The 19,989-nt window shown below is 38.3% G+C and overlaps 1 protein-coding gene across 3 annotated transcripts in view; it reads right to left on the bottom strand.

Annotated features, from left to right (window-relative positions):
- Window positions 1-19,989, bottom strand: part of cadm2b (cell adhesion molecule 2b) — a 139,484-nt gene that overhangs the window by 6,116 nt on the left and 113,379 nt on the right. For all 3 annotated transcript variants that reach the window (XM_069161372.1, XM_069161374.1, XM_069161373.1), the window contains 5 exons: window positions 11,809-11,961; window positions 11,283-11,420; window positions 4,746-4,904; window positions 4,352-4,442; window positions 4,001-4,179 (listed from right to left, as the gene is read on the bottom strand). In XM_069161372.1, the coding sequence (XP_069017473.1) occupies window positions 4,001-4,179; window positions 4,352-4,442; window positions 4,746-4,904; window positions 11,283-11,420; window positions 11,809-11,961 (720 nt within the window). The remainder of the gene's footprint in view (window positions 1-4,000; window positions 4,180-4,351; window positions 4,443-4,745; window positions 4,905-11,282; window positions 11,421-11,808; window positions 11,962-19,989) is intronic.

Genomic DNA, 19,989 nt, shown 5'->3' with positions numbered 1-19,989 from the left:
AATGATGAAAAAGGCACATATGACAGTGTTACACAAGCTCTGAGTGAGGAAACCTCGTCAGGTTTATCTTTGGGGGATGGATTGATCATGCTTGAAGGACTCATTTCTTACAAAACTTTAAAGCTTTTGATGATTGGTTGGTAAATAGGCCGCAATCATAGAATGTAAAACTGACATGTGTTATGCTGGTTAAAGTAAAAATGTACAATCAATGAGAGCGAAATGTGAGTGTAAGAGGTAAGAGATTGTGCTGTAGCTTCACAGATGGATGCAGACTTTTCTCAGCTGTATTTAATTAAACTACCATATACTTGTCTAACAGCTCATATATGATGATCCCTCACTTATTGTAATACAGTGTAATAAGGATCTTAATTGCAGACTGTGATAAATTGCAGTAGATTGACGACATTTATGGCTTCTCCGCTCTCCTGTCATGAGCAAATTAGGTTTAGGGGCTGAAATGATCCAAAGAGACCTTGTAACTACTCAGCCAGACACGATGTAGCTCTGAAGAATGAGTGTCATCATCAGTGGAAATGAGTCTGTCTCACACATCTTTTACCTGCTACACTCAATTTTTAAATTTTTAAATCTTCCCTTGTAACCAGGACCTTTGTATTTCCTGGGTTATCAGTTGTGTTATTTCCACAGTTAATCTCAGAAAATGTGAGAAATAGTTTTTGACACATGCAGTGAGTCTAACAACCCAGGTTACTTCAACAAGTTTCTTTTTAATTTGAAATGATGAAAAAAAAAAAAAATCTTGTCTATGTCTTGGCTGTGAACTGTGAGTAATAGTCCAGCACATGGTGTCTAGATATGACAGGATGATACAGGCTAGCCTGACATTGCAGCCTAACCTTGTTCAATGAGCTCGCTGAAAGAAGAGGCTGAGATAACAAAAGCTGGAAGGACAAATATGTCATCCTCCTTTTCCTTTATTTTTTCACAGTGAGGGGCTTTCCTTCCCTCGAAACCTTTGCCTTTAAAAATCGTACAAAGAAGCTGCCGTGCATCCACTAACTGCTTGTAAGTCAAATAAGTCAAGCGTCTGTGCTGTGATAAGTCACTCTTATACACACTTGTGTGCCACTGTTTAATTGGCAAAATGGAAACAAATAAATCCATGTTGAGTTTTTAATATTCTGTCCTTGTTTCTGTATTTTTAATTTCTTATTCTTGGCTTGATTTGATACATGTTATAAACATTGGATGCAGAGGCCTTAATGATCCCTTTCCTGCACCATGTCGTCTTTATTCTCTCAGCCCCTCAACTGTCTCGGGATTAACTTATCTCTCCTCCAGGCAGTTCTCGGAAGCTAAATTCTGCATCCTTAACACTTTTTTCTGTTTCCTCACAGGAAGAGTCCAGAGGCTAAACCCATGTAGTGAAGTATGTAGTGAGGTAAACTGGGTTATGCTGCATAGTGCCCAGACAAGATTTGAAAGTGGATTTTTGAGTACAAGGTCTGCAAGCCTGCAGGGCGACAGATTTCTGCTGTGCTATAAGTGGTCTTAAAATGGAATTGTATATTTGAACCACAAAATTGCACATATTTAAAAACACTTACCGACCTTATCATCACATTTGTGTCAGGTAAATACTTTGGTTAAAACATAGGCTTGATGTGGACTGCACCATCTAGTTTGTGTACGATCAAACAGTTTAAAACTGCTCCCGTTGTGCGCAACACAGAGAAGCTGTAACGTTTGCGAGTAAGTATTCCAAGTTTCATCACTTGATCAAAACCAGCACCTGCGAACAGTTGTCCAGGTGTGTCTGCGAATTTCCCGTGGACATGACTAGAAGGCGCACAATTTTGTGCCAAACTCTAAAAATCGTCAAAGGAGACCATTAAAATGCTTCAGGAAGCCCATGGTGCTGAAGCAATGAACCTGAAGAGGTGTTTTGAGTGACATTTGTGTTTGCAAACAGCCGAACTTCACTGTCCAAAACTGAAAAAGGCTTCATCAGCTCGGACCACAACCAGGTGGGTTTACTTTGAAAATGGTGGGGTTGTGCAACATGAAATCCGTTTCCCAGAGTCAGGCTGTCAAGACAGAGATCCACTGTGACGTTCTGAGGCAACTGAGGGAAAACATTTGGTGCAAATCACCTGAAGTGTCACCGCTCATACTAACCAGATTTTGCTTCTTGCTATTTCTGTTCCCCAATAATTGGTCACAAACTGCTCAAGTTTCAGGTGCGTGGAGAAATGGCAGCTGCAGGGGACCACTGCTCAAAAAATAACGTGTATCTCAGGTGCTGATGTTGATCAAACAATGAAACTTGGAATACTTACTCATGGAAGTTATCGCTTTTCTCTGCCTCACACAAACGGTGTGCAGCACGCAACGGGAGCAATCTCCAAACTATGTACTGAAAACTTATATTGAGAGATGTTAAGATGTTTGATATATTCTTCTATTTGTATGTTGCTCTCTTGCCATGGGATTATGCAAGATGTTTAATGTGTGGTTTCCTCTGCTGGACATGGTTTATCATATGGCTTTACCTGCTTAAACTGATAAGGTACACATATTGATCATGTGACTATTATCAATAGATGTAGGGAACAGCTCAAAGGCAACTATTTGATACTTGCCCCGATGAGGGCCCTATGGCTGAAATGTGTAGGAATGTTTGTAACTGTGACTAATTATCCAAGATGTAATAAAGGCTTTTTTAATTATTACCCTCTTGAGCGCTTCAGATCTTTTCAGCTCAAATACTGTGGCTAGTTGTTGGAAGTAAGCTTCAACTCTGTTCTGCCTCATCCTGTATTACAACTTGGCAGAAATACAAAACAATCACATTGTTGATATTATAATGGACCATATAGGTGCTTTTACATATTTTGTCTTATTTACTACAAATCACGTACGCTTTGCATCAAAGCAAAACATTTCACAAACTACAATACAGATGCGGCATACGAATTAGCGTAGATTGTCATTTTGTTTGTGGTTTGATTTTTAATGGCGATTGTCTTCATCAACCCCAATAGCTGCGGCCCAGATGGAGGCAGACTGTAAACAACTTTTTACTACTAATATTGAAAAGTGCTGCACTACACCTGCACCTTATCATGTTGCTTGATTTGAACGATTTTTCATTTGTTTCTCTGTTGCTGGCTTCTGGTTGTTTCCATTCATTTAATTGTAGTTTATAAAAATCAAGTGGCTGGCTATTTTACCTTGCTGGAGTTATGCAAGTCATTTTAAGTTATGATCCTTTTATGTAGACTTATTGGTCACAGTTACACAAAATGAATTGATCAGTGACTACTATACTGTCAGTGGAAACTAACTGTTGCCTTGAATGGTAAACAAAATACATACAAAAATCTGAAACTTTCCAATGTGCTTTTAAACATCTGTCAGCCAAAATATTAAGTAGATTTGTTTTAAAACTTGCAAACCAAACCATTGGGATGATGTTTATTTGCTTTGAATATTGAAACCAATCTCATCTGCATTGAACTGGGGCTTGTAACAGTAGCCAAATTAATGATAAACATAGTTCAGGGAAATAAGCAGGTCTTTGATATGTCAAATTAATTTTGTTTTACTGATTAATTATGCTTTTCTAAATATCCATTCATTATCTGTACCTGCTTATCCTTCACAGACTTATGTGGGGGGAAACCATGAAAACTAATATTCATAGATAAAACCCCAATGACTGTTAAATAATTAAAGTCAGCAGTTAGCAGTGCACAAACTACTTACTATTCCAAATTGGCATTAAATACGTTCTTTAAACATGTCTCCAACAGTTATCATATCAGTAGACATATTTCCAGGAACTTCCTCCAATTACAGATATTTCATATGTATGGTAGGTATTATTGGTTTGTTATTATACTTTTTTTTTTGTAAACATGTTTTGATCATAACATGTACCAGATAAATATCTAGCCTCTTAAGTTGGACTCAATGTTGGTGGGCAAAACTGATCATCCATAACAAGAGAAGACGTTACTGAATTACCCACCATATACAAACAATACATATTCAGCACTGCTGGTTCCCAGGTGGTTGCTGCCCTCGCAGCGGTATGTGCCATTGTCCGTTTTGTTTAGTGTGGTGATGGTAAGTTCCCTGCCCTCAACAATCATACGCTCAATGTCTGGCAGCTCTCCTCCATCTTTAGACCACAGCACCGGTTCTGGTCTGGGAAAGAAAATACAGACAACACTACTTATGATTTCCTGTGTTTAAATATAAGGAATAAAATGCAGACATTAAGAATGATAATTTGTGATGAAGAGGAATCAAATCTTGCGTATAATATCTGCCTATTTGTATGTTAGTAAGTTGAAGATGTAAATAAATTCCAACTTACATTGGGTTGCCTATGGAAACACACTCCAATTTGAAGTATTGACCTTCCTGTGGAATAATCAGTGAATGACTGATCTCCAAATGGGGAGCATCTGCAAAGAAGAGACAAAACAAAAATTCAACGCTACGGCAGTACTGTGGGTTAGATGCTTTAACTATTACACTGACAAAGTACAACAGTAGTTAGCTCTTTTGCTCCATTGGGCATCTTTTAGCTCTAGCCCATATCCCTGTTCTGCTTTGGTACTAATCCCTCACCTGCAAACTAATCCTACACTAATCCAGAACAAATGCAAAGCTAAACCTGCAGACATAAATGTAATCTCAATTCTTGTATTTCTTCTCAATGTTAATGTTAAACCTAATCCAGTTTTGCGGGGTTTGACTGCACTCACAGTGGACCTCCAGGACCTCAGTTGTCATGTAAGGGTTGGACAGAGACACGTGCTCCACGCTGCAGGTGTAGGCAACGCCGTCATCCCGTCTGTCCACCTGGAACTGGAGGCTACTCTTTACTGTGAATGACTTTCCTGTAGCGTTCACCTCCTTGGTGCCTGCAGAGATTCAGAAAATGAACTAGGGTGCAGTGCACTTCTGAATTATTAATATTTTTAGGGTGCAGTTCTAGCTTTTGAGCAAAAAAATGATCTTTAAAAAAAGAGCAGAGAAAAATAAAAATCAGCTTGTAAATGTGAAAAAAAGTGAGAAACATGAGATTTTGTTTCAAGATGTGGCTTTTCTGACATAGACAGCTGCACTGTTGTTGTTTTCTTATGCATCTCCTTTGATGGAGAGAATCCTTGGCCTTTGAAAGTCAAGTCAAAGTAGAGTGAATAGTGAAGGGAGATGAATATGAGCATTGACTCGGTTGGTTGGGTGTGTTTGCTCCTTCAGGACCATCTCTCAAACATCCCAGTCAACAAAAACAGACCCACTCTCCCCCAGCAGCATGAGGTGGATTTCCACAGTCACACTTTTCCTTTCCTTTCCTTTCCTTCCCTTCCCCTCCTTTGTCTACCTTGCTTCAGTTCTCGATTTGTCTTTGCGTTTACCCTGCTCTATGTTGTTATCTTTATTAAGTGCTGGCTCTTAATGTATAATTGGAAGGTTATTTATTGTTATTATTTTTTGTTTGTAGATTGCTGCTGTCCTGTCAGCACTTAATGCAGTATTTTTCTCTGGAAACACTTTTTACAAGGCTGAACAAAACATTACCAGGACTTTACATTGGTGAAGCTACACCCTTTTTACATCACCCACCCATTCCCCTCCCCTATTTAATAACCACTTACCAAGCACGCTGCACATCACAGAAATACTTTGTATTTATCTTTTTCTAAATCTATTTGCTGAACTTAAAGAACCATTGGCTCAGTTACAAAAAAATACTAAAAGAGTCATAGCTTTACAAAACAGACAGTCTGTGACTGTAATATAGAATACAAAAACTTCATCTGTTGAGGAAAAAGGCCTTTCAAAGCTTTATAAATAATATCAGTTGAACAATTAATTCTACTGTTTGCACAAAAACAAAGTGGAGTTTCTTATAACTGGAAGTGTGAATAAAACAAACTTAACATATTGCTCATTGCCATGATAAGAACACATTTCCCACAAAGCCCGTCACTCCCGGTTAGCATGCATGCAGTTTGTTTTGACGTTGAGCGTAGAGGGAGAAGAGCCTTACTGACTTTAAATGAGGAGTTACTTTTGTTATTAAAGCAAGTTTGGTTTAGAAACTGCTGAGGACATTTTTTGCAAAAACATTGTGAATTTTGCTAAATTGTTCTCACAAATATTGCAGATATTGCTTGAACTTGTGTTCATGATTGTATTCACAATTTAATGACTGCTACAACTCCAGTATACTAATTTTACTGTACAAACTACAAACAATAATGAGTGACATTATTTTCTGAAATTTGAAATATTCAATGTATTGCAGTGTACAGTTGATCAAAACATTTGAATGGCTGTTTAATTTTGGTCTCTTTAGGTCACCTAACTTTGTCAAGAAAAGTATATAAATAAAGATAAACTGTGTATTTAGTCGTCCGTCTCATATCTCTAGTACTGTTAGCTACAATTCTGTATTCAAAATTAATCATTCATGAGTATGTTGTAGAGATTACAGTTTGAAAAAATATATTTGCAAAATGTCCAAAAAGGAATTTGCGCATGTCCTCCATTCAGGAACTGATTAAATAAATTACTGATGTTTGTTGATTTTGCTTGCATGACACAAGCATACAAAGTAAAACTTCAAAACTAAAAGTCATAAGATGAATAAGAAAGCTAAGAATTGAGCAATGCATCAAAGATGACAAGAGCTTGAAATTTTTTTTTTCAAACAGCACACATCATTTGAGCTAACAGGAAAGCCAGAGACCTTACATTTGAGAGTCAAAGGCCTTGAATTTTGCCCTGAAATACAGGAGGGGAATAGTAAGTGCCTCTGTGGCATTAAACACAAATCTCTCCAGCTTTTCCTCTCATTCTTCAAGTTGCCTGCAGCATCAGAGCGGCAACAGAGAGGCTGTCAGTCTGTTTCAAGGCAGCTGCTAGCATTGCCAGAGTGCATGCAGAGGCAGCTTTTCGTATGTAAGGGAATGTGCCAAGGAGCACTGGCTTTGAACCAGGAACCCAGGAGGCCAGCAGATCTACATTCAGGTAACCGGGGGCCGCTCCTGTAATAACCATCTCGGCTTCGGATTAAACAATGAGGTTCCTCAGTGATGGGACTAGATCTTTTTTTTTTTTTTTTTAAGATCTGAGGTCCTAATGCAGTTAATATAATTGGTTAGTACATGTCAGAATACTGAAATGTTTGCTGGGTATGTTGGTTTCACATTAATTATTTTTCTTATGTTAATTCGGTCAAGTTGTCAAGTTGAAGAAAAAAGTCCATAAAACTTCTAAGTCCTTCTTGTTTTAAGAAGGAATCAGCGGCGTTATCGAAGGGCACATTAATACGCTTATAACAATTTCAATCTGCCCCTCTTTATCGGCAGAACCTTCTGTTCATCACAGTTTGAAACCTACAGCCTGCTGAACAATAATTATAGCATAAAATTATTTGAGGAATTTCATGTTTTCTTTTTCCTTTCAATCTGTGACCTCATTCCTCAGCTCATTTGCTAATGAAATCCCTTTAAGTATGAACTTGTATGAACAAGACATTTTTTTTTCTGCTTCATTTGGCAGTTGTTGTGGTCTTAAATTTTTCATTGGAGTTTATTTATCTTCAGTGAACAATCTAGCACATTGAGTGCTTTGGTGTGGGCAAAAAGGCATAAGGAACATGCTCTGCTGCTAAATTTGTGGTTGGGTTCCTGTGTGAGATGGGAAATATATTTTCAGTCACATGCATTGTTGGGTAGTAGTATGCTTCAATACGCTCACACATTAAGACCTTATTCAGGCTAACAGGTAGTATTACTGAAAATGTGACATCCTCGACTCATACATTCGCAGCTGAGATTTGCACTTTTGCTCAGGACCCTCTAAAACCGACATCTCTAATCTTTGTTCCTCTGAGCTGCTTTGACAAATGAAAGTCTGAGAGCTACTCCTGTTTAGTAACTTTTATTGACATAGCTGAGCTCCACCCAAATCAGCTGAACCATTCTGAAGTCGCACAAGTTCAATACCCAGAATAAATTAAAGGCCTAAATACTGCACAGTTGTTTCGCAAATAAATATAGCTGTTCACTATCATCAAGAAAGTCCTTATTTTTGTCATTAAGGTTGGACTCACCGTGGTGAACTGAACATGGTCTAAAAATAGCTCAAACCCACAGTCTAAGGCAATAATTATGAGAAAATCTTTGAGGTTCTACAATGAACACTGGTATACTCCTGTAAAATTTTCATTACGATGGTCATGGCCTTGATGAAGATGAGAATATCAAACCTTAAGAAGTGGCAGAGAGAATGTAATTTTAAGAGAAACAGGACAATAAATATGTAGAGAAATAAATCAACAAATAAAAGAAACTGGAGAACCTGAAAATAATGCAGACCAAGAGTCAATTCTAAAAACATGAACAGATGCTGCAGAGAAACACTCTCCACCGGATGTTACACTCTTGTCAACACACTATCACCCAGGAAAACGCAGCCATACACAAAAATATGCATATAGTTCTCGAAAACAAAAAGGCAACTTCTAATTATTCTAAAACAAAACTGGATATTCACCAAGTAAAAATGTGTAATATGAAACAAAATGTAGTTTGTGTCCAATCTATGTTACCTCTTTTATCATTCACTGGCAGTTAACAGACGGATTTGCATATTTGCATGGAAGTATTTACCACGAACCTGCTCTCTGCTACAGTAGATGCTGTGTAAGGGAAACAGCGAGACAGCAGACCTCTTTAGATTCAAGAAGCATGTAGTGCAGGCATGAATCAAGTAGACCAATTTGTTTCCATAGTCTTTTTTTCGTTTTTACACTGACTGGAGAAAGCTGTTGATTAGGTTCACATTTCACCGTTAAAAGTTGCACAAAAATGTAAGAAATCTATAAAAGTAAGAAATGCATAGAGCTGTGTATATTGGATACAAAAAAAGGACTTTATTGTAATATCTAAATTTTGCTCCGCTTGTTCTCAGTGACCAGGAAGTAAGCCCATTTTGAAATGGAGGACACAATTTTAATACCAAAATTACAATAATAATAATAGTGTAGCATATTTATTAATTGCCTAGATGTAAATGATGTGATATTCTGCCAAATACTGAATAGAACATTGTAAGGTGCCTTTGTGCCTTGTGTGAAAGGCAAATATATGCCACTTTATGTATGCACAGAGAGTGACAGTGGGCAGATTCTTTTCCTCAATAGATTACAATTTGAAGCCTGGCTGTCATTCAGCGACACAAGTAATTTGTATGACTCTATTGTCTGTAAACAAATTATTTGACACTAGATGACAGATGCATTTTGAGGTTTGTAATGCTGTGTGCTTCTAATATAAATTGTTGAAAACCAAATCATCAGAGCATGAAATAAATATGACATGTTTTTACTATTACACCTGCTGTCGTCTTGGAGCTTTGTAGACTGGTCTCCCAGTGGGGATAGATTTGACTGACAGCAGACACTGGCGGCAATGATCTTCCACAGAAGAACCAATGGCAAAACATGCTGCTCCCAGCACATACTCGCTAACGACAGCTTTAAAGCAGCACCTACAAAAGACTTGGATCCGCAGCACTGATTGACATTCCCCTCTTTGACACTTTGACATGTAAATGAAGTTAGGAAGTCAAGCCCTCCAGTCTCTGCTATGTCCTTTATCTCTCTGTGACTTGGAGATGCAGCACACCAGGTCTGTGCACCCAAGTGACTTAATAAAACCCACTGTATGCAGGTAAAACTGATAAAAGCACTTTTGTATACAAGACACCAGTTTGGGGCAGACGTAGGGCACCTGATCTTTTTTGGAGATATGCAACTCACACATTAAGTGCATATTGTCTGATACAATTGTAGGAAATCTTTCTTTTGGTTTAATTTCCTTTATTGTGATGTCTGCTGATCTGGGAATGGAATGACACTAATGTATTTTCATTTTTACCACCGAAAAGAGACAGAGGTTGGAGTCATGAATAAAAATCATGTTACTACCCCTTGAACTCTGGGAGATAACATTTTGACATGTGGCTTATGTGTCCATATATATATACAAATATACATTTTTGAACATTAAAGATTTATCTCGTATGTGCATTTCAAAACATAAAGCACATACGAGATGATCCTGGTGCCTCTTGAGATGGACAGCAAGTCTGGTTGTGATGCTGTGTGCCAGCTCTCCACTGGCCTTTCAGACAGCTACGTGCATGTCATTTCAACAAGAAAACTTCATATACCGGCCCCCGTCCCATCAATCATCATGCCATGTTGGGCAGACACAGACAGAACCACCAAGAAAAAGCTCTCTGGTGCAAATCTTCAATAAAGAGCAACTGTCACACTGAGCCTCCACAGCAGGCTCCATTACATTAAAGAGCTCCATGCAGCATACCTCTGCCATCAAATTGAGGAAAAACATTCCATTCCTATTTAATAATGTTTTTGTCTTTTTTTGTGCTTTTTAACAGTAGAAATAAGGCGCTGATAAAAGCTATAAAAACACAAAGTGCAGAGCTTCAGACATTTTTGAAAGAGACATACAAGAAAGTGAAAGCTCGTAAGGCACAATGTGTAACCACAGAAAACTTCTGCTGGTTTATTGTGATCAGCACACATTACAGTGCACCATCTGCTGCTGAATGCACTGTCTCTGTCGGTGCTGTTTTCAGTCTGGGGGTAAACTAGTAATCTAGCCTTTCATGCATTCAAAATACAACATTTAGTCAGTGTGTTGAGGAGTTGATTACTCAAGCAACAGAAAATCAATAGAGAAAACTTGTAATAATAAATAGCTGTTATTAATTTTCAGGAAATCTTAAACATTTGCTTGTTCAAACTTGTATTATTTTTTTGCTGTTCTGTTTTATTTAAATGTAAATTAAATTCTGTGGAACTTTGGAATACAAGACCTTGACTTGACATTCACATTTCTGATAATACGTTTTTAATAATGAAGGACAGTAACAGTTAATATAGACAGCTGTGGACAACTTGCTTATCCACAATTAACTTTATAATTAGAATGAATAGGAGGTACTGCTCTGTGTCTTCGCCTTGATTTGGTAGTGATTAGTCCAACAACATTAGACAGCCCTCAAGGACAGCAGCAATGCTGGCTGTGAGCCATGCAAATCATAGCAATGCTAAACCCCGGCCAGTGGAGCAATGCATGGATGTGAAAAGCAAAAGAATGCAGCAGCTAAATGACTTGACAGTGTGGCTGTCTCCCGGTAGGTACAAATCGTAACAGTGAACACATTACTCTGTTAAATCCACAACACACACTTACCTTGGACTTCTTTGTCATTTCGGAACCACTGGATGTTGGCAGCTGGTTTGCTTCCTGATGTGGTGCATGTCAGGGTGATTACCTCCCCCTCCGTGGCTGGCTTGGTAAGTCCTGTAATCTCTGGTCGTCCTGGCACTCCTGTGGTGCATGAAAATACAAATCTAAATAATATACCAAATATTTGTTGAGTTTCCTCTGACAACAAAAAACGATTTAGTGATCGGCAATAATTCACTTTCACATATCCATGATATAGATCAAATAATATCCTTCTTCTCTCAGAGACAAGCTTACATTTAATATTTACTGTATCATTTTTTTCCTATGTTTGTCTTTAAAGCAGGACAAAAAGAAAAGCCGAGCAAGTGGTCATAGTTTTTCACAACAATGAAAAACAACCAACAAAGCCCAAACGAATAGGAATTACATAATGCAGATGACACAATGCACACAAATAAATGGAGGTGCAGGTGTTCATGCTGTCAGTGTTGGAGTGTGGAAATGGCACCAGAATGAGTATGCTCACCCAGAACAGTGAGGAAGGCCTTGGTGGTCTTGACAGGCATGGTGAAGAGCGAGCAGGTGTACTGGCCCTCGTCTGACAGGCTGACGTCACTGATTCTAATGGTGAGCTCCTGTGACGAGGCTCGTATCAGCTCGATTCTGTGATCCCTCAGAGCTGTAAGAGGAAGGAGGACATAAAGAATCACAAAGAGCACGGAAAAAAGACAGAGTTCACTAATGGGAAAATTCACACTGAATTCAAGGATGGCAGTTCACTTGTACAAGTGCAATGTGCGATTCAGATGACCTTTACCCAAACGAGGCTGATTACATGCTGCTTTATTTCAAAAGGTTGTCAAATGCTGCAAACACATACTGTGGCCAACACTTTTAAACATTCTCTCTGTATTTGCATTCGAGGCTGCCAGACTTAATCACAGTCAGGGAGAATGCAGATGGCATTGGTGGATGGTCTGAAGAGTAGCAGCAGAAAAAAAACTTTCTAGATTACAATATCTATTTTGGTAATCACACTTACTGTACATTGTAGGTACTGATTTACATTCTTACACTTTTAGCAACTTGCTCTACTTGTGACATTTCTCACTTACAGTGATATCTAGGAGTATACAGTGAGAGTGGAAAAGACTAAATCATTTCATAAATACTGACTAGAATGCAGACAACTAAGTTTGATTAAGTGGCACTATGATCCATTATGTTTGCAGTGATATCATATCAGAATAATTACATTGTGTTATGTTTTAAACATTTGTTTTAACCAAATAAATTATTTAAATGAATTGGCAATGTAATACAAAAATAAATTAAATGTTGTTACACATAACTAGAGCGAGGATATGTATTAAATGACAACTTGATCATTTTGTATTAAAATTTTTTAATCCATTATCTTGATATTAGAGACAATATTGGCCAATCACAAATATCATGTTAATATGATGGGCAATAAATTTGGATATGAATACTTTTTTTTTTCAAAACATAATAAAGATGTGGTGTTAAATTAGAAATGGTTCTATTTGTGTTTTTTACATATATGATGCAATTCTTGCTGTTTCAATGCACTGTTTTCATTGAGGACAATAAACTATAAAATATCCATTAAATATCATTGTAAGTAGTGTCAGGTGTTTGATAACCACATTTAAGCAAAAAAATGTGTGCTTATACTGTATTGACACACTATATATATATATAAAAAAATATTGGCGGATATATTGATATTGGATTTTTTCTTCTTTCCATTATCGGTAATGGCATTGGCCGCATAAATCAAGTATCAATTGGGCTCTACTTGATATGTATTATTGTGAAATAATCTGTAGATTAATTTCAACGAAAAAATGTATCACACTGCAGATGTACGATAAAAAAACAACAAAACTAATAGTAATTAAAAATAGATGCTCCAGCTACATAGAAATGAACCATTACTGCTAATGGGATGGATGATGCAGTAATCGTCATAATGAGCATTCTTACAACACATCTTGAATGAAACCCTTTGCTTTGTTAACTTGCCAGACACCTTCACCGCTGCTCATTCTGATGTGACTACACCCTCCCTTGCAAAAGCACATATCTAAGCTGAAAAAGGTCATCTCGTACCTGTCATCTCTTATAATGTTTCATATTCAGAATCACCTGTCCTACAAGCGAACAACCGCAGAGGGCAGCAAGGAAAGTGCCCTTCATTGAATAAATTACACATTCTAAATCTTCAGTCTCTTAAGGCCTGGCCAGCTCTCTCCATGGACCCTCTTTCATCTGAAGTAATTTGGATTCTATTGAATTGTACCGCACAGGGAAAACATGGCAACATGCAGCAGGAGTAGGTGCTGATTAGGATTTAATCATTTTGGCCAATGCAAAGTGTTGTCCAATCAGATAAACAAGAAATCTCGATGAAAAGTCATTAATCACCGGTGCTGTTTCTATTTGATTGTAGCGATAAACACTCACAGCAGACATGTGATTCACAATTTAATTACATTGGCAGAAATGGTTATCAGGTTTGAACACACATAGATCATTACAAACAACACTGTTCTTCAGCTTTAGTTACACCGCATCATTTAATGATTATTATGGTATATTCACTCACATGCTAAAAACAAATTATAAAAAAAATATTGACACCCTTTAGAAGTTTCTTATTGGAGACTCTTGGTTATCCAAGAATTAAGAGTAGTGCAAATAAAAACCATCTTGAAGCCAGAATTAAAATTTAATAACAAACCGTGCCATCAGACAGACAGTTTATTTGCTCCGGGGCTTAATACAAACATTTGATAGTCTCACTGTAGCAAACAGCATCCTGAAACAAAGCTGCCTGATGTTCTTTGTAGTTAAGCATCCTCACTACAGAGCTTGAAAATGCCCAGAAGCTCTGGCAGAAAACAGCAAATCCTTTGGTGGATAGATGCATTGGAGATGTGATGGGGTCTAAGCAAACACTGTACAGGAACTCAAAAGATGTGGAAGTACAGGCTGGGAAGATCAAAGCTTTGGACAAGATGACATACTATGCCGCCCCTGGCGCATATTCCTCTATCTCTGCAATGCATAGAGGAAAGACAGGAAGAAACAAGCCAACTTTTCTTCCTCTTAACCCCCCTGTTCCTTGAAGCACAAACACCTCTGAAATGCTGATAAATGTTTTGTGTCTGTTTCATAAAAGGGATTTGTTAAGGGAACGCTGATGTCTTTTGGTTAAAATGATATTCCGCCCTAAATCTATGGGCGTAAATAGTGAAACATTTGTAGCTTTCTGTAGCAGCTGTGATCAGCTTGGATTGATGTCTGTTACAACATATCTAATGATGACGAGGAGGATTAAGATGCCCATAGAAACTCTACGGTGGCATAATCCACTTCTTAGTGGTCCGTTAGTCTTCTTCAAACAATCATTGTTTTGGCAAATTATGATTACTGCTACTCTTGGAAGTCTACAACAGCATATGTAGTGATATTTCAACAACGTTATAACAGTTTGTAACATACTGAGTGTTGTACTACAGTCAAGAGACACGAGTGATTCTAGAAATCTCTTTTTGACTTTCCTTAAATTTCTTTGGTAAAACGTATTGCCATTTGAATCTATTGAAAATGATGCTGAAGGCGGGAGATAAGCTAGTTTTTTTTTAACTGTGTGTTCGCATTTAAAACCATTTGTGTCGTGAACGTTAATGCTTACATACTTGACTATGTACTATGCTTGTTACTGGAGGACTCCACCATAGGGCACACCAGAGAAACAATTGCATAATTAGAACATCCTGATTTAACAAACAATAAAAATGGCGACAATCAAGGGGGTCTCTACCACGCTGATTCCTAGATCACCGGGGTACAAAACACCATACTCCATATTTTCAGCATTTCCCGCTGTACATGGACATGGACGGTGTCTGACTTGTGTCCATTTATTTTTGCAGGTCTGTGATCCTGTCACATCTCCATATTGCCCCTACACCGCCCTTACCGGTAATGTGTATATTGCATCTTGCGTACGCGTTGCGTTGATATCTGAGAACGTGCACAACCAACGCTCCAAACCGATGTTGTATACGCGAGGCAGCCTTCATGCGCATGCAAACACGTAGTTTAAAGCAAGTATATCTCCAGCCTAAGACTGCTTTTATCTGAAATAACGAACTTTAAAGAAGCCTTTTAACAATGTCTGCTATTCAACAGATGTGGGGTATCACATTAAATACCCAAAATTTCCCAAATACTTTACAGACCACTGATCATTTTAAGTGACATTTCAAGCAGGATACAGCTCATTCTCTGTATCTCCTGAACAACATCTCACTACCATTACAAATTTAAATACATCTAAATGTCAGCAGTTGAAACACTGATTCTAAACCCAAGAAGAGGCTGAGAAAAACTTGTAGTTAAACAAAAGATGGTCTCGACCAATGGCTTTTTGTTAGACAGCCACTGGCAGGCCACAGCATGACGGTCAATGACATATTGATAGAATGAGATGTACAAAGGTTTGAATAACCCAAAGACAAGTGTTATCTATTACTCAAACAACACATGGCCAGCAAGCTATACTACTAGAATTCAATCCAGGCTAGAGGCCCAGATTGTGGGCAGATCTGTCACAATCAGACCCAAATGCCAACGGCTGACAAAGCTTTTTTCCAGGTGCTTTAGGAAATCAATGTGATGAAAAGGGTCATTTCCCACAAACCCTAGATAGCTCTTGCACTGTTCATTCTGCTTAGGCAGAAACATAAATCTGCACCCTGACCTTGTGTACGCTGCAGCCTTGCAGCATGGCAGCTTAATAGTGTGGCAGTAGTATATCTCCTGTGATGGAGGCCTTACCATGGCTGTCTCAAATCAGTAAAACTGACACCCAGTTTTCCCTCAGGGCAAAGGATGCTGTTGCTATGGCCCTTTGATGCAAAGTAATGTTGGCCTTGTCTCCCTGACAGTCCTTTGCACCACAAACCATGTTAGGGGAACACCAAACTGAGATCTCCTGAGACAACTTTGTCAGATTAGGTTTAAAAAAAAATCAAAGCCAGTTCTGATGAAAATAATCTTGATGTATTATTTCTAAGAACTGTCTTAAACTGCTGTTAAAATGACTTACTATAAGTCATGTTAGTGTTACATGTTACACGGTGTGCAGTTTTTACATGTACGCACAAGAAGAGCTGACAGTCTGTTTAGTAGCTACATTAGCTCTGTCCTCGAATAAACTGGAATCAGAGGAACTGGAAGTGCAATCATCATCTGGCATTTACTTTTTCACTCCACTGAACAGCGGACAGATGTTTACCAACGCTTCTAATCCAAAACAATGAAGTATTTTCTGACAATCCAGATAGGAAAGGACGTTTTACATCTATTCATTAATCTTGGAAACAAGCTGATGGGCAAAATATATTATATCTGCAATGTGTCTACTATTTAGCCATTTTTCAGCTAGTCCTGAAATGTGAAAGCACTGAGCACTTCAACGAGAACACTGGATCCTGCCCCCCCCCCCCCCCCCCCGCTTCCTCCTCTCTGCCTGCTCTCCAGCCAGGGGCTCCACTCTTTGCAATTAGAGTGTTTGCTGCTGGCTGTGCTCGCTCAGTGAATGTGTGGGCGATTCTGGATGTGTTCCAGGTCTAAAGTGATGCAGGCAGGGGGCTCTTTCCCACCACACATGTGCCTGCAATTAAGAGAAGGAAAGAGCCTTGTTCCACAGGGCCATTGTCACTGCCCATGCTCTCAGAGATCCCACAGAGCAGATGCTACTGAAATTGGACTAATGTTTGCGCTTGAAGGAGAGAAGGAAGGAAGGGGAAATTCTCCTAGCAGCTCATGTACCTTCTTCAAGCAGTGAATAATGAGACTGAATATTTTTATGCAACCAGTTCTCTGCCCACTAACATAAGCTTGATTGTACACTGTGGGATTTTTTGGTTTTGGGACTAGTTATTCATTTTTTCAAATTTTGTATTAAAATGAGCGCGGTGTGAGGTTACACAGTTCTTTCGGTATACAGTGAAGTCTTACCCATTTATGGGTTTGCAAAGATATATGCATTACAATGACTTAGCTGGCAAAGGATTTTTTTCATTTTTCAGATGGGCTTTACACTTCTAAAATAATTTAAAGGCAACATATTCTTCATTATTGTAAAGAGCTAATACAGACTATACATGAGTGAAGTGAGGCACACAGCTTAGTATAGTACATATGAATCATATCAAAAATTTCCCCTCGGGGATTAAAAAAGTAACTACCTACCTACCTACCTATGAGAGCAGCTCTTCACAATAGTGAAAATATCAGAGTGTATAGGGCCATAATAGTAGATTCACATTTAAATGAAGCTGGAGGTAAAGCAAAGAACACTTAAAAGCCTATTAGTCCCTGACGAAAGACATTAGCTGTGGCCATGAGACCTTTTCAACAATTAGTCGCCAACAAAAACAGCCACAGGAAAGTAAACACTTGCGAAAGCAAACATGTGGCTTCTCACTGGTGAAAATTCCTTTCTTAAAATTTGTGAAAACAATAAGGGAATGCATCACCTGACAAATCCTTTCATGAACTCTTCTAACTTCCTTGTTATGTTTGAATTTTTCACACAAATGCCCCCTCTTTTATATCCTTTGACATATCCAACAAGTTATTATTTCCATTTCCTTTATAGCATTCAAAATAAAGTAAATCAAAGTAAATAAAGAACAAGAACAGTATTAATAATAATATAGTTGTTCAACTCTTGGACTGAGGATAGATTTACACACAAATATTTATATTTGAATTCAAGCTGAGGTAAGTGTCACTCGCTCATAATCACAATCAAATGTTGTGTATTTTCTAGAATGGAGGTTTGAATGTCCTTTTATTGGTGCTTACTCCAGTAATTGCATCTTTGGTAATTACCCTCCATTCTCTCAAGCTAATGAATGTTTTAATGCTCACATTAGAGCATTCATTTAGCACATAACAGTATTTTGATTACTACAAGCCAATTAACATCAATTTTGCTTTGTGACCTTTATGATCCAGGCTGAATGCCCCAATTAAATGTCATGAATGACGAACCATGAACTTCAGAGAGATGGAATTGAAATGTGTAAAAGTGATGTTGGTATATGCTTTATATCTCTTTATATCACTGCACACACTGTAGATCAAATGCACAATTTGTTATCTGCCTTTGACATGCAACCTGCAGTAGCTTTCCATTAATGGCATTATTTATATTCACCATATCTGACCAAAACTCCTGCTTCAATCCTGCACACCTCCATGAATATCATTACTATTCTCTACAACCTCCTAACTTCCTTTTAATCCTTTTCCCGCAAAAGCCAAAAGTGAAGTAAATCACGAGGAAGAAAGCAAAGAACAGCTCTGTTCTCATTTGTCCTGCTCAGTAATAATAATTCATAACACCAGCAACATATAAAAGGGATAATTCTACCAAAGACATATGGTCTAATTTTATTTTTTCATTGTGGCAGACCGCCACAGAGTCGCTCCCTTGTAGTAACCACTAATTGGCCTAATGTATGAAGGATGCATTGACCTAGCTATTAAGGTGATCTGTCTCAGTTGTCTCAGGTCTATGGCAGTTGTGTGTAGGAATCTGCAAGCTGGTCTTTGCCGTAGAGTAGCCTCTGAGGTGGCAACAATCGACCAGGACTCAGATATACATAATGGGTGAGGACATGCGTGCCAAGGAGCCAGCTGGCATGTTATAAGACGAAGGCTGTGTTCAGCTTTAGACAAATATGCAGGGACCGTCCAAACCATATGGATATGATGTGGGAATTCAGCAAGGTTAACAATCTCTTGAACATCCACAAGGTTTAAACAAACCTCTGATGGGATAGTACGAGATATCGTTTACAGTCTAACCAATAATGCATTATGCTTTAGTGATCATTTACCCACTCTTTCCTTCCTACCTACATCCTTTCTCCTCCTTGCAGGTCTGTGATGAGACATGACATAGCTGTGGAGACAAGTCTAGGTCGCAACTTGGAAGATGCAGTGCAGGAATTACAGACCATCCTCCTCTAACACATGGCCACAGAGGTAGTCTGTGCAAGCAGTTTAATACGGCTTATGTATACGAGCTGTAGTAATTATGATGGGAGCAAAGGGGGAAGTCAGTTGACATAGTATTAAGAGACAAAGTCGGCATAGGCAAGAGCACGGGGGTGGTTGGATGGATGAAAAACAGGTCTTTTACCCAGGAGACCGCTTTTGAAAACAAAAGAAAATGTTGACTATTTTGAGTTTTGGATGCAAGTTAACTTCCAAAAATGACCCAACTTACATAACGTACTCAGTGTAACAAACCAAGTAGTTTGGTACCTAACTGCAACCATTTCACAACATTAACCATGTGTTTCTAGTTGTTGCCATGACACCTGTCCCCAGTACTCTTCAACCTCTTCTGTCGTTTTGGTAAGAGGACGTGTTGGGAATTATGTTATAGATAAGGACTCCCAGTGGGTTTACTAGCTTGCACCGTTGTGATCCTTCTTCTGTTGCATGTTGCAATTAGATCAAGAGATCAACTGGAGTAATCTTGTTATTAATGGATACAGTCCTTGCTATAAAATAATGACATCAGTTATTTGTTAAAATACCTTAAGTGACCTATCATAATGTGGTGACACAAAGCACAGAAGGAAGTATA

Source organism: Embiotoca jacksoni, unplaced genomic scaffold, assembly GCF_022577435.1.
Source record: "Embiotoca jacksoni isolate LCO1_2020_lvr unplaced genomic scaffold, fEmbJac1.0.p SCAF_28, whole genome shotgun sequence".
Classification (NCBI taxonomy): Eukaryota; Metazoa; Chordata; class Actinopteri; family Embiotocidae; genus Embiotoca; species Embiotoca jacksoni.
The sequence above is the reverse complement of the archived record's forward strand: the minus strand, read 5'-3'. Positions and strand labels throughout refer to the sequence as shown.